Genomic DNA, 15,557 nt, shown 5'->3' with positions numbered 1-15,557 from the left:
GTTGTCTGTAAGGAATGATTTTAGATTTTTGAATGGTGAAATCTGTGTGAAAAGTTTTTAAGCAAATAAAAACCGGAAGAATGAAATAGTTGGCAAGAGATGATGGTTTTGTACTAGAGCAGAATTGTGAAGGGAGAATTTTTTTGAGAGAAAAAGCCTGATGTCACGGGAAGATTTGTGGGCATTGGCCTTAACTTGGCTACTTACTAGTTATGTGACATGATCAGGTAAATCCCATTATCTCTGTGGACCTCAGTTTCTTTCTTCATCTGTAAAATGAAGAAAATTAGGAAAGGTGGGCTGTTGGGTTCCCCTGCCTATATAATTCCATGGCATGATTCCTGCAATTGTGATGAAATAATTGAGAAAACCTGATGACTCAGTTGGGTATGAGATGGTAACTAAAGGGTAGAGAAGTTAAGATAACTTCAAAATTTTGAGAATGCAAGACAAATAATGCTCTTAATAGAAATGAGGCAACATCAAAGAGAAGTAAGTTTAAGAGCTCTGTGCCTTTTTTAAAAATCAGAAGGTGGAAATCCAGCAGCTGGAGACGAAGTACATTCCTGCTGATTTTACTTAGACTTACCTTAAAGTGAAAGTGAAGTCACTCAGTCGTATCCGACTCTTTGCGACCCTGTGGACTGTAGCCTACCAGGCTTCTCCGTCCATGGGATTCTCCAGGCAAGAATGCTGGAGTGGGTTACCATTTCCTTCTCCAGGGGATCTTCCCGACCCAGGGATCGAACCCGGGTCTCCCTCAGTGGAGGCAGAAGCTTTAACCTCTGAGCCACCAAGGCACTCTTCAATTTTGTCAGTGTTTCTTTCCTTTCTTTTAGGCCAAACACAGCACAAAATTGACCAGTCTTTTTTTTAAAAAATAAGTGTTTAGTTAAATGCCTTATTGTGAATATTTATTTTCTAGACTCATCTTTAATCCAGACTGCTTAGTAATGTATTTTATGCCCGTTTTAATAAATTAGGTGACATTTATTAAATCTACATGAGTTAGAAGTTTAGAAATTCTTTTCAGCAGTTTTAATAGTCCCTCGGGTTGTCTTCCTTTGGGAGTAAAACTTGATACCTGAATACTTAGAGCCTTTGCTGTATGTTTTAAATTTGTACTTCTTTTAAAATTTTTAGAATTTATTTTTATTTATTTTTGGTTGCACTGGGTCTTTGTTGCTGCATGTGGGTGTTCTCTGCTTGTAGTGAGTGGATGCTACTCTGTTGCGGTGCCAGGACTTCTCATTGTGCTGTCTTCTCTTATGGAAGAGCATGGGCTCTATGCATGCGAACGTCAGCAGTTGTGGCGCATGGCCTTAGTTATTCCATGACAGATGGGATCCTTCCAGACCAGTGATCGAACCTGTGTCCCCCTCATTGCTGAGTAGATTCTTAACCACTGGGCCACCAGGGAAGTCCCAGATTTGTGCTTCTTGACTATAAATCATTGTAATTGTGCTCATGTCTTTTTCGTATGTGTAAGTCATATTTTCTGAAATATCAGTGCCTTCTAGGAATTATCTTTTAGTTTTCTTAGTGTGTGGTGACCTAAGCCTTAATAGATTTCATTAACCCAATGACTAATATGCTGATAGCAAAAAATAGGAATTTATCTTTTTTTAAAAAAATCAAGAAAATTCACCTGCAGCAGATTGCCACTTGTATTTCTTCTAATGGTTCAGTGTAGCTTACTGAATAGACTTTTTTTTCCTTTTTTATTTCCAGAGCTCAAAGCGTGCCTGTTTTTAAAGAGGTGAAGGTACAGCTTTTAGAAGATGCAGGCACAGAAAAGGACCCTGTTACCCAGGAGAATAGAATTTCACCCAGCGGAATTGATTCAGCTACAACTGTGGCTGCAGCAACTGCTGCTGCCATTGCAACAGCAGCTCCACTGATAAAAGTATATCTGTTTCTTCCTAGATAGTCATAACTTCTTTGTAAAATGTAAAAGTGTTTACCAGACACTGATTTTGTAACTGTTGTGTCCAGCTGTTGACTAGGGGCATTCTCGTTGTTCTCTGTGGTTATGTATAATTTCTCAGAAGTTATGAGACTTAACTCTCGTCCCTGTGTTACTGCTAGAAAATCCTGGATTCCTTCGTTTTAGCAGTGGAGTATCTCATCTTGGGAGCCACTCAGTCTTGGGTAGCTGGGATGGCTGGACATCCTTATTTTAGAGCTAGAAGAGACCATACAGATCATGTATGCAAAGCCCTCCATTTGTAACAGAGAAGATTGAGAAACAGGTCAGAGTTAGCATTAGGTCTTAGAGCTAATAGGTGGGAGAGCCAAGAATGCTGACCAGACTCAGCCTCAGGTTAGTGAAGTATCGAAACCTACTTTGTTTTTACTATTTTTTGCTTTTTAACTTCCGTTTAAGTATTTTTAATTTCCATTAAGTAATTACTTTCCACTTCAGTTCCGTTCAGTTCAGTCACTCAGTTGTGTCTGACTCTGTGACCCCATGGACTGCAGCATGCAAGGCCTCCCTGTCCATCACCAACTCCCGGAGTTTACTCAAACTCATGTCCATTGAGTCAGTGATGCTATCCAACCATCTCATCCTCTGTCTTCCCCTTTTCCTCCTGCCTTCAATCTTTCCCAGCATCAGGGTCTTTTCAAACGAGTCAGCTCTTTGCGTCAGGTGGCCAAAGTATTGGAGTTTCAGCTTCAGCATCAGTCCTTCCAATGAACACCCAGGACTGATCTCCTTTAGGATGGACTGGTTGGATCTCCTTGCAGTCCAAGGGACTCTCAAGAGTCTTCTCCAACACCACAGTTTAAAAGCATCAATTCTCCAGCCCTCAGCTTTCTTTATAGTCCATTTCTCACATCCATACATGACCACTGGAAAAACTATAGCTTTGACTAGACGGACCTTTGTTGACAAAGTAGTGTCTCTGCTTTTTAATATGCTGTCTTGGTTGGTCATAACTTTTCTTCCAAGGAGCAAACGTCTTTTAATTTCATGGCGGCAGTCACCATCTGCAGTGATTTTGGAGCTCCCCCAAATTAAGTCTGTCACTTCTTCCACTGTTTCCCCATCTGTTTGCCATAAAGTGATGGGACCGGATGCCATGATCTTAGTTTTCTGCCAAAGTAAAAATTCTATGTGGCACATTTGGTATTTTTTAAGAGAAAAAAGATCTGGTTAAGGATAGCTATTCTGCCTTTTATTTCTGTGATTCTAAAAATAAAGGCTTTAGAAGCATCAGAAATGTAGAGGGTAAAAGCTCTGGTTTGATAATTTCTCTATACCAGTTCACTTTATATAGCCTTTCCAATAACTGAGCATATTTTTGATGTCTGGGTATTTTTGTTTTAGGTGCAGAGTGAGTTGGAAGCAAAGGTTAATTCTGTTACAGAATTACTCAATAAGTTACAGGAGACTGATAAACAGTTGCAACGTGTTACAGAGCAGCAGACAACCATGCAGAATAAACAGGAGACACTGCACTGTCATGATCATGAAAAACAAATGAATGTGTTTATGGAGCAACACATTCGGCATCTTGAAAGACTGCAACAACAGCAAATCGATATTCAGGTATCTGTAATAAAGCGACCACCCATCCCGTAACCTTTCATCACTCGGATCTCTAAGCTGATGTTCATTGATTATTCCAGTAGTTCATCGCCTTAGATTGTAACAGTTTTAGTTCTTAAATAATGATTTGTTTGTTCATCATTCTTTTCTTCTATGTGGAAAAGAAGAAGTCTTCATATTCTAGTTCAGGTGTCTAGCTTTGTGAGACCTCTCCTTATAATTGTTATTTTCCTTCTTTTGTGATATTTCTTTTCATGGCATTTTAAAAGGGCTTATATTGCATTGCAATTTTCTGTTTATATCAGTGGTTCTTAGCCTGGCAAAGTGCTTCAGAATCATGTGGAGAGCTTTATAAAAATACACATGCTTGTACTGGTCATAAATTCTGAAATAGCAGGTCTAAGATAGGCCTGGAAATCCTTGAAAGCTCTCTAATGATTTTGATACACACCCTTGGATGAGAATCACCTAGTATACATATTTGCTTCTACATTTACCTAGTTAAAAAGAATGAACATTCTTATGCCTTTTGAATGAGGCACAGGGCTATTATAAAAAGAGTTATTCTCACAGAGAGCTAATAGTATAGTGTATTTATTTTGAAATTTCAGAGTCCTTGAATACTACCCAGCACTCAAGTACTCAGATTTTTTAAAAAAGATTTTTTTGAATGACTGAATGACCAGCATTGTAAATGCATTGTTTTTAATTTACCCCACCGCCTCCACCCCTTATTACTGTGCAACTTGAATTTCCCAGGTGATGTCAGTGCAGGAGATGCAAGAGACGAGGGTTTGATCCCTGAGTTTGGAAGATACCCAGGAGTAGGAAGTGGCAGCCCACTCTAGTATTCTTGCCTGGAAAATCCCGTGGAGAGAGGAACCTGGTGGGCTACAGTCCGTGGGGTCGCAAAGAGTTGGCCAGAACTGAGCACACAGTTCTAGTACTCCTTAAAAACTTTTAAAGATACAATTAAAAGATAGCATTTAGAAGAATATACAAAAATAAGCTTATTATAGCTCAGTATAAGATCATAGAGTGAACTCTAATATCCTATAATTTTTAAGTCTTCCGAATACGGTTTGTCTTGAAATGTTGATGTGATTGATATTATTTTAGTAGGAATGATTACGGCATATAAAATAAAGTTTTAGTAAGTACTCTGTACATTGCTAACATTGAGTGTGTAGCACATCATCTGGAGAGGCCCTATCAGAGTGCTGGTCCCCTGTCTACAGAAATCTTTGCTTCTCTGAGCCTTGATTTCTTTACCTAGAAAGCATTTTTATTTTTGTTGTTTAGGATAGAATGAGATTACACATTTGAAAAGCACATTGATTTCTTTTAACATAGTTCTAAGTGCCTTTCTGCCATTCATTTATCCTTCCATAAATAAACACATAATTTATTAACCTTATCATTTTTGAAGAATGAAATCTTTTGCTAATTTAGACATCTTGTTTGTGGAATTTATAATTACAGAGAAAATTGAACTTATGACATGTAAGGTATTTTCATCGTTCAGTTAATGCTTAATGAAATGAAATTGTTTTATGTAGAGGGATCTCAGCACACTTAAGAATTCTGTAAAATTCTTTTAAGAATTCTTTTTATTTTGTTTTGTTGCCTAGCATAAGACTCTTTTAAAATCAGTCTTATTAGTTATGATATGTGTACCTTTCAGATATTTTAATTAATAGTGTTAAAAACTGTGTTGTCACTGTGTTTTCCATTTATATGTAAATGAATATTTTACTACTGCTACTGTGCAAAGCTACGGTTTTATTTTAGTGCTTTCTACCAATGGTTTTTAAACCTTTAAATGTTATCATCGGTATTTAAAAGATGAGATGTTTTGGTTTTAAATTCTCTGGTTTAATCAGAGGTCAAGAGCTAGGGTCCCTTTCTCCTAGTTCTCTCCTAGAGATAGTGTCTCTAGGAGACAGTAGTGTCTCTGTTTCCTGAGCCATCAGGAGTATGTGATGAGCCATCTCTGAGGTGAAAAGGAAGAAATTGGGGTTTAGAACAAATGATCAGGGCCACACTGTAGAGCCAGACGTAACCCAAGTCTTTGTGTTACTCTATCTTTCCCGTGGCATTGCTCCTGCAGTGAGTAGTTGCATGTAATGTTTATATGGTTATCATTTATTAAATCTAATAGATTGTTTTCAAGTCCTCTAATAACTTTCAAGATATTTTGCCATCTAACTCTTGCAGGTGATATCTGAAATTAACAAAGTTATTTTATGTTCTCTAGACTCATTTCATCAGTGCTGCACTCAAGACTAGTAGTTTTCAGCCCATTACTGTCCCTCCTTCTAGAGCGGTGGAAAAGTGTCCTGTAAAACCAGACCATTTGAATTACAGCAGTAATCTGTCTTCACATAATGTCTTTACTTCCAAACAAGGTAAAAATATGTAGTTCTCTATGAATAAAAGATGCCAGCTATGAATGTTCTTTGCAGTTTGTAAGCAGAAAACTTATTTACTAGGTTATAGGAGACTCTTTATTTTATAAACTTAGGGATTTTTTTCGGCCAAGTCATTTCTAGATTATTTTGAAACTTGTTCAGCCAAGTTATGGATCATGTCCTATTTAATGGTTTTTAATTAATAACTTCCATAAATTGTCAGCAGCTCTTCTACATAAATTTTAAAAAGTTCTACTTATCTAGCAGACCTGGGTTTGATCCCTGGGTTGGGAAGATCCCCTGGAGAAGGAAATGGCAATCCATTCCAAATTTCTTGCCTGGAGATTTCCATGGACAGAGGAGTCTTTAGGGCTACAGTCCTGGGGGTACAGAGTCAGACACAACTGAGCAACCAGCATACACACATATACGCAGCATTGAAACTGCTTGTCAGCAGCTCACCAATACTCTGACAAACTGCATATTTAGAAACTGTGTTTCTTCATTCTGTCAGGGGAGAAACCACCTGAATACAGTTATAAACTATTTCTACATATTTTCAAAGAGTAATACAAGTCTATTATAATGAAATTTTAAAAATCTCTTTATAATAACAAAGGAATACACAACATATTTGTGTTAAACCTTTGGAATTTAAACTCTTATCTCCAAGTTACTGATATTTGAATAATGAACTGATGAAAATCAAGAGCCTATCCCTTTAGTGATATATAAGATCCATGTAGTACATTATCCCTGACATTTGTTAGGATATTGTTATATATCAGACATATTAAAGGCTCGTTAAACTTGCAAGTTGCTTTATGTCTCCCACAAACGTGTGGGTCTTACATTTTGTGAAGTAATGTGAGTCATTTTTTAAGTTGTAAAGGGAGGAAGATGAAGCACAGAAAGTTTATGACTGCCTGCTCTAGGTCACCTGGCTTGAGGGTGGGAGTGTCAGAGCTGCAGCAAGAACTCAGGTCTCCATGCTCACTGTTTATAGTTGTCAGTTTTGTGGGCTTTCTTGGTGGTTCCGTGGTAAAGGTTGGCTCAGTGGTAAAGAATCACCTGCCAGTGCAAGAGACAAGTGTTCAATCCCTGGGTCAGCTGAACAATAGAAACATTGTGTTTTGTGCTCACTAAAGCGGGATCTCTAGATCAAAGTGTATAAAAATTTTGAGACTTGTTATACTTAGTACTGGGCTTCCCTGGTGGCTCAGCTAGTAAAGAATCTGCCTGCAATGTGGGAGACCTGGGTTCAATCCCTGGGTTGGGAAGGTCCCCTGGAGGAGGGCATGGCAACCCACTCCAGTATTCCTGCCTGGAGAATCCCTGTGGACAGAGGAGCCTGGTGGGCTACAGTCCATGGAGTCATGAAGAGTCAGACACGACTGAATGACTAAGCATACGTACTTAGTGCCAGATGGCCTTAGTTTCATTGCCATGAGCAGTGTCTGGCTTTGCCATTTTCATCACAACTTAAATAGCACTGAATATTGTCATATTTTTTCTTACTTAATTAGGTTTAAGTGTAAAGTATTTATAATTTATATTCTTTTGATTTTTAGTGAGGATGAAGTTATTTCTATGTATTTGTTAATAAATTGAGTAGCCTATATAATTTTGGTTTTATTTTTAAAACATGGGGAAGAATAATATTATAATTTAAATTTTTTTTTTAAAGTAAGTTAAATTTATTATTTTCTTAATTTTCTGTTGAAGCACCTTCAAGAGAGGTTGAACATACAAGTTTTGATAAACAAAAGTCTCCTTTGGAGACACCAGCACCTCGCAGATTTGCTCCTGTTCCTGTTTCAAAGGATGATAAAATATCAAAGAGGGAAAATCCTACAGAAGAAAAAGAAAATAGTGAGCTTTCATGTCATACAGGTAATAAGGCAATTATAATTAGCACATACTACTTTTATTAGGGGCTTCCCTGGTGACTCTGTTACCGTGTTGTGCTCAGTCATTTTCAACACTTTGCTACCTCATGGACTGTAGCCCACTAGGCTCCTCTGTCCATGGAATTTTCCAGGGAGAATACTTGAGTCAGGTTGCCATTTCCCTCTCCGGGGATCTTCCCAACCCAGAGATTGAACCTGCATCTCTGGTGTCTGCTGCGTTGGCAGGCAGATTCTTTACCAGGAAGTCAGCAATAAAGAATCTGCCTGCCAATTTAGGAGCCATGGGTTTGATATCTGGGTCAGGAAGAGCCCCTGGAAATGGCGACCCACTCCAGTATTCTTGTCTGGGAAATCCCACGGACAGAGGAGCCTGGTGGGCTGTAGTCCATGGGGTCGCAAAAGAGTTGAACATGACTAAGTGATTAAACAAAAGCAACAACTTTTGTTAGACCTATCTCAAGTTAGGAACAGATTTCCACACTTATGATTTATAATTCCCTCACGTAGACTTCCCAGGTGGCTCAGTGGTAAAGAATCTCCTGCCAAGCAGGAGACATGAGTTTAATTCCTAGGTCAGGAAGATATGCTAGAGAAGGAAATAGTAACCCTAACCCACTCTAGTATTCTTGCCTGGGAAATCCTATGAACAGAGGAGACTGGTGGGTGACAGTCCATGGGGTCTCAGAGTCAGACACAACTGAGCGACTGAAAAAAAAAAACCAGCAAATGAACTGAAGTGGGACCTCTGTTTTTAATATTTTTCTTTAAGTGATACTGGGCAAATTAAGCTTCTTTTGATTCTTTGTAGGAGTTGGAGATAAACCTTTGTAATTATTCTATCTTCTACAAGTAATTATTTAAACCTTTAATGAAAAGTATGTTATTAATAAAAAATAATGCATTGTTGAAAGTAAGCTGATTATCATGTTTACTTATATTATTTTTAAGTGTGAGTTTTAATAATAAAACTAAGAAATTTAACATTTATTATCATGTTCAGTTAGAAAAATGCTAATAACCTTTATAAGTGACAAGAAATAATTTGTTTTAGATCCTTATAGTGTTTATAGTAAAGGTAAGCAGAAATGCTAAGTATAAGCTTTCATTTTTGGAATTATTTAAATGCATTTTATCTTGTCCCGGACACATTTAAAGACTCTTAAGTAATTTAAAAAAATATAATCTGTATAAGTAAACCAACCTTGACCACCAAAAAAATTGATAAGTAGTTTCATTAAAGATGAGGCTAAAAGGAAGAATCAACCAATACTAGCTATGAAGAAACTGTTCAATCTCCCTTTTACTGTTTATAAAAATATTTCTGTATACAGGGCTTTGCCATGATGTTACTTTTCATTCATACTCCTTTTTCTTCTGTAATGGAAATTAATTCAGGCCTGAACTTGTACAAGTACAGCTTCCATGAGTTAAATATTTAGTTTTTGATGTATATGTAGTCTACCTTTACAAGTATAGCTTCCATGAGTTAAATATTTAGTTTTTGATGTATATGTAGTCTACCTTGTAGAGTGAACTGAGTAGATCATTACCATGTGACACTAATTTAGTACAAATATGTGTGAGCTATTATATAAAAGAGGAATGAATTAGTACTTGAAAAATGATACTGTATTTCTTGTATTGTAGGAAGTGTAGGATTCTTGGAACAAATTCTGAATAACCATGATTCTTTGACAAGAATAAGTGAATCTTCAGACAAAACTTCACTAGCTAGGTCAAAAACGGGATGGAATCCTGAGAGGAGAAACAGGTAAAAATGAGATTGGAATACAAACTAGATTGAACAGAGTTTTTTCTTTAATATTTCTAAAATTTCTTCAGGAATTTTAATGGATTTATAAGATTGCTTTTAAAAATTGTTTTAGATTTAGTTACCATTTTCTTCTGCTAATATATCTTTCCTCTTTTCTATAATTATACAATGTGTGTGTGTTTAGTCGCTCAGTTGTGTCCGACTCTTTGTGACCCCATGGACTGTAGCCTGCCAGTCTCTTCTGTCCATGGAGATTCTCCAGGCCAGAACACTGCCTTCTCCAGGGAATCTTTCCAACCCAGGGTTCGAACCCAGGTCTCCCACACTGCAGGCGGATTCTTTACCATCTAAGCCACCAAATGAATACATCTAATTTTCTCAAAATGTAGATTATTTACTATTCATTTCTGATTAAATGATATCTGGAATTTGCTTCAATAATAATCTATTGCATGGTGGGGAAAACCAGTTTGGAAGTGTAAATGAAATGAAGATAGCCGTGAGTTAGTTATTGATGTAGGTTAATAAGGGTATATGGAGGTCATTATACTACTCTTTCTACTTTTGTGTTTGAAACTTTACATAATAAAAAAGTTTTTAAAAAGTCAAGTAAATAGTAAAAGTCAAGGTATAGTCAGCCACTATAATTTTTTCTTGAATGTCATGAAAACTACAGTAACAAAAACTAAACAGGCTATATTTTGTGTAATCTCATAAGGAGACATTGTACAATTTTAGTCTGTGACAGTTCGTGTAATTACTGATAAAGTAAGATTTATGTCTGTCATGTTGTTATGTGTTTTTACATATCGTAGATCTTTTTTTTATTCCACTGTTCCTCCATAGTGTCTTTTTTTAACATTAAATAGATATTTTCTAGGATAACATTTTAATTCCCTTATTGCTTTTTTACTATTTTTTTTTTGAGTTATTTTTTCAGTAGTTGCCCTAGGAACTGCAATTAACATCTTAATTTAAAACAGTCTAGTTAGGATTAATGCCAGTTTAATTTCTATAGGGTTCAGAAACTTTACTGCAATATAGATTGACTCCCTCCTCTTTTCTTTCTGCTATTATTATCATACAGATTTTGTCCTTATACATTATAAGCTTGTCTCTACAGCTTGATAATTACTGTTTTACACAGTTGTCTTTTCTATCACATAGAAGGAGAGAGTTATAAACAAATAATTTAATACTGTCTTTTATATTTACCTATACAGTTAACTTTCACCCACACGCTTTATTTCTTCATGTGGATTTGAGTTAGTGCATAATGTCCTTTTATTTCACCCTAAGGGACTCTTTTTAGTATTTACTATAGGGTTGGTCTGCTGGAGAAGGAAATGGCAACCCACTCCAGTGTTCTTGCCTGGAGAATCCCAGGGACGGGGGAGCCTGGTGGGCTGCCGTCTGTGGGGTCGCACAGAGTCGGACACGACTGAAGTGACTTAGCAGCAGTAGCAGGTCTGCTAGTGATGAATGCTGTCAGTTTTATTTATCTGAAAATGTCGTAATTTCTATCTTTGAAGCATAGTTTTACTGGATGTAGAATTTTTGGTTGATACTCTTGTCCTTTTAGTGCTTTGAATATATCATTTTACTACCTTCTAGATTTCATGATTTCTGATGAGAAATGTGCTGTTAATCTAAGGATACTTTGTATATAATTAATCACTTTTATCTTTAAGGATGCTCTCTTTGTCTTAGGCTTTTGACAGTTTGATGTGTCTAAACGTGAATCTCTTTGAGTTCATCCTCCTAAAATTTTGTTGATCTTCTTGGATGAGTGAATTAACATTCATTAAGTTGGGGAATTTTGGGGCCGTTATTGTTTTACACAGTTAAATAGTATACATGACCTTTTTTTTTTTCTCCTTGGGCTATGTTGTATGTTGGTATGCTTGATGGTATCTGACAGGTCTTTAAGGATTTTAGTTTTTTTCATCCTTTTTTTGCTCTGTTCTTCAAACTGTGCTCAGTCACGCCCAACTCTTTGCGGCCCCATAGACTATAGCCCACGAGGCTCCTCTGTCCATGGCATTTTCCAGGCAAGAATAGTGGAGTGGGTTGCTATTTCCTACTCCAGGGGATCTTTCCAACACAGAGATCAAACCCAAATCGTTTGTATCTCAGGCAGATTCTTTAGCACTCCTGGGGAAGCCCATTCCTCAAACTGGATAATCTCAATTAACCTATCTTTAAATTTACTGATTCTTTCTCTTACCAGTTTGAGTATGCTGTTTAGCCTGTCAGGTGAATTTTACATTTCAGTTGCTGTATTTTTCAACTCTAGAATTTCTCTTTTTTTAAAAATAGCTTTTGTTTTTTAAAACAATTATTTATTTATTTATTTATTTTTGGTTGCACTGGGTCTTTGTTGCTGCTTGTGGGCTTTCTCTTGTTGTGGTAAGTGGGGCCTACTCTTTTTTGCAGTGCACAGGCTTCTCATTGTGTCTTCTCCTGTTGCAGAGGGTGGTCTCTAGGTATGTGGGCTCAGTAGTTGTGGCATGTGGGCTCTATGGTGCACAGGCTCAGTGGTTGCAGTGCATGAGCTTTAGTTGCTTCATGGCATATGGAATTTTCCCAGACCAGGAATGTAACCCATGTCCCCCACATTGGCAGGCAGATTCTTATCCACTGTACTACCACAGAAGTCGAATAGCTTTTATCTTTTTTGGTATTCTTTGTCTGATGAGACTTCATTCTTATTTATTTATTTATTTTGGTCTTGGTCTGTGGCTCGTGGGATCTTAGTTCCCTGACCAGAGATTGAACTCAGCATGGAGTCCTAACCACTGGAAAGTATGGAGTGGTGAAAGCATGGAGTTCTAACCACTGGACCACCAGGGAATTCCCAAGACCATTATTATTTTTGTTGTTGTTGTTCAGTCTCTAAGTCATGTCTGACTTATTGCAACCCCATGGACTCCTGCACACCAGGCTCCTCTGTCCTTCACTATCTCCTGGAGCTGGCTCAGATTTATGTCCATTGAGTCAGTGATGCTATCTAACCATCTCATCCTCTGCCACCCTCCTTCTCCTTTTGCCTTCAGTCTTTCCCAGCATCAGGGTCTTTTCCAGTGAGTTGGCTGTCTTTGCATCAGGTGGCCAAAGTATTGGAGCTTCAACTTCAGCATCAGTCCTTTCATTCTTTTGAAAAGTGAAAGTGTTAGTCACTCAGTTGTGTCTGACTCTTTGAAACCTCATGGACTGTAGCCTGCCAGGCTCCTCTATCCATGGGATTTCCCAGGCAAGAGTACTGGAATGGGTTGCCATGCTGTCCTCCAGGAGATCTTCCCAACCCAGGGACTGATGCTTTTCTCTAATTATAGTAGCTAATTTATGGTCTTTCTCTAGTAAAGTCCAATATTTGGAGTTCCTCAAGGATAGTTTCTACTTACATTCTTTTTCCTGTGTCTGAGCTATATTTCCTATTTCTTTGTATCTCACAACTTTTTGTTGAAAATTAGACATTTAAAATAATTTAATGGGCCAGTTCTGGAAATTAGATTCTTCCATCAACTCCCACCCTCCCACCAGGGTTTTTTGTTATTGCTGGTGGTGGTTCTTGTTGTTGCTGCTTAATGATTTTCCTGGACTAATTCTGTAATTTTTATTCTTTATTATGTGTAGCAAGTCTCCATTTGGTTAGCTAAGTCAGCTAATGATTGGAAGATTTCCTTAACTATACTGAATGAATAAGTCTCACTGTCTTTGCCGAGGGACTGTGTGTGTGTGTGTGTGTATACACTGGGGAACACTTTCAGTGTTCCAGTAGTTTGTCAGCCTGTCTTAATCCTGACTTCCTACTCGTACAGAGTTCATGGTCAGCCAGATGTGAAAGATTATGCCCTTCTTAGGTCATTCTTATGCATGCATATAGCCCTGTACATGCACGTGACCTTCTAGAGCCCCGGTAGTGTTTCAGAGCTTTTTAGACTCCATCGTGGGGACTTGCTGGGCAATTCAGTGGTTAAGACTCCACCTTCCAGTGCAGGGGGTATGTCTTGGACCTCTGGTCAGGGAACTAAGGTTCCACATGCCACGGGGTGTGACCAAAAATTAAACAAGTCCATTATGGACATCTCCTTCCCCAATTTTTTGGCTTATTGTCCACCCTCTTGTTTGCTTCAACGGGTATGACTCCCTCAGGCAGCTAAGATGTTAAACAGTTGCCACTGTTTTCAAAAAAGGACCCCGGGATGGGATTTCTTACTGAGTCAGATTTAAGGAGAAACCTTGTGAATATGACTTTTTTGAGGAGCTCCACACTTTTTCCACCCTTTTAGTGGCTCTGAGGCTGTTGGTTTTCACAGCTATAGTGATTATGAGGCTGTTGATTTTCAAAGCTACTCAGAGTTGGGGAGAGGCCTCTGGGAATAGAGCAATTTAAAATATCATAGAGCTTGCTGTTCTTGTCAGCCATTATTGTTAAGTAAGTGTTCCTTAGGTTGCAAGCTTTTGTTTAATTCCCACCATTCTGAAAAAGCTGATTTGACCATTTTTGCTAGTGTTTTGTTTGCTTTTATTCAGGAGTAGATTTTTAGAGATTATTACTCTACCATCATAAAAGTGCTTCTGCACATTAGTATCTTCAAAGCAAAACCATTTTCTGCTCTTTTCCTACTATTCTTAAACCAATCTGGTCACAGTAATTTTGTTTCTTGCAATTTTTGTGTTTTGTATGTTTAACCAAATAATTGACTGATTCTTTGTACAATTTTAATAAGATCCATTTAGAATTCATATAACTAAGAATGTATCAAAGATTTATATCATCAAATGTTTCCTGAATTTATGGCAATTTAGAAAACTTTACTTTGAAATCTTTTATAGCATTGATACTATAGCCACTCAAAGATTTCCTTCCTATGAAGAACTAGGAACAGCTAAAGTGACTGTGCAGAAGCCTGATGATATTCTTCATGAACTTGACCAAAAGAAGAAAGAAGCGAATAGCATGCTTCAGGTAAAGTGTGAACCAAGTCTTGAAATTAATGATGAGCAAAGGTAAAAATTATGTAAGAAATAAAGTTACCAAGACAAAGCAGGAGGAGGATGAAGACAGAGCACTGAAAGATATGTCAGCCCAACTTGTTTCCCTTACAAAACTTTTCCAAAAGCCCTCGTCAAGTGATTTCTACTTACTACTCCTTGGCTAAAAGTGAGCCACGTGGCCAACTGTCACTCTCAAGCTTCTGTTGGAGAAGAAGGAAGGCAGAAGGGGAATATGAATGGCCCTTGTTTATCCAGTTCACATTGTCTGCCCTGCCTACCTTGCTCTTAATTTGTTTAGCTTTCTTCACCAGATAGAGCTTATAGGCCACTGAACTACTGTGGGCTTCCCAGCCCCATTTCACTGAACATTCACAGTATGCATCTAAATGGAAAGAAACTTTAGTTGCCAAGTATTCTTTTATAGCTCTTCAGTTTGACAAATTCATTCCTTAGACTGGTGTAGTATATGCCCCAAACTATACTAACAGCTCTTATGTGGATTAAAATATGAATATAAGTTTTACATATTGATATTCTTGCCTTTTTATCTTTTAAGTGGAAAGAATCTCAGATGTCAGGGCTTGCTGATCTTCCACAGAATTCCATTAAGCTTCAAATAACAAATACAAGATCTGTATTGAAAGATGCTGAGAAGATTTTAAGAGGAGTTCAAAATAATAAAAAAGTACTTGAAGAAAATCTGGAAGCTATAATTCGTGCAAAGGATGGAGCTGCCATGTATTCATTTATCAATGCTCTATCCAACAAAAGGTAGGACAGGATGTTGGCATCCCAAGGTTTTTTATGAAGCTGCCAGTTTACAGGCTCTCCTCATTTTTTTTCTAAGCACTTCCTTTTGCTTTAACGTGTTTTGATGTTTAGAAAAGATTCTTCATTGCCTTTGATAG

At 37.5% G+C, this 15,557-nt stretch overlaps 1 protein-coding gene across 5 annotated transcripts in view; it reads left to right on the top strand.

Moving 5' to 3' along the window:
• KIAA0586 (KIAA0586 ortholog) overlaps positions 1-15,557 on the top strand; it is a 132,131-nt gene that overhangs the window by 9,991 nt on the left and 106,583 nt on the right. For all 5 annotated transcript variants that reach the window (XR_016038178.1, XM_055436633.2, XM_088839563.1 and 2 more), the window contains exons 6-12: positions 1,732-1,906; positions 3,332-3,553; positions 5,811-5,961; positions 7,690-7,857; positions 9,522-9,645; positions 14,488-14,620; positions 15,206-15,420. Coding sequence is in view for 4 of the 5 variants with exons in the window: in XM_055436633.2 (XP_055292608.2) it covers positions 1,732-1,906; positions 3,332-3,553; positions 5,811-5,961; positions 7,690-7,857; positions 9,522-9,645; positions 14,488-14,620; positions 15,206-15,420 (1,188 nt within the window). In the remaining variant the exon portion in view is untranslated. The remainder of the gene's footprint in view (positions 1-1,731; positions 1,907-3,331; positions 3,554-5,810; positions 5,962-7,689; positions 7,858-9,521; positions 9,646-14,487; positions 14,621-15,205; positions 15,421-15,557) is intronic.

The sequence above is a fragment of the Moschus berezovskii genome, chromosome 9 (assembly GCF_049115385.1).
Source record: "Moschus berezovskii isolate FMDL1 chromosome 9, NW_MosBer_1.0, whole genome shotgun sequence".
Classification (NCBI taxonomy): Eukaryota; Metazoa; Chordata; class Mammalia; order Artiodactyla; family Moschidae; genus Moschus; species Moschus berezovskii.
This window is presented reverse-complemented; position numbering and strand designations above follow the sequence as displayed.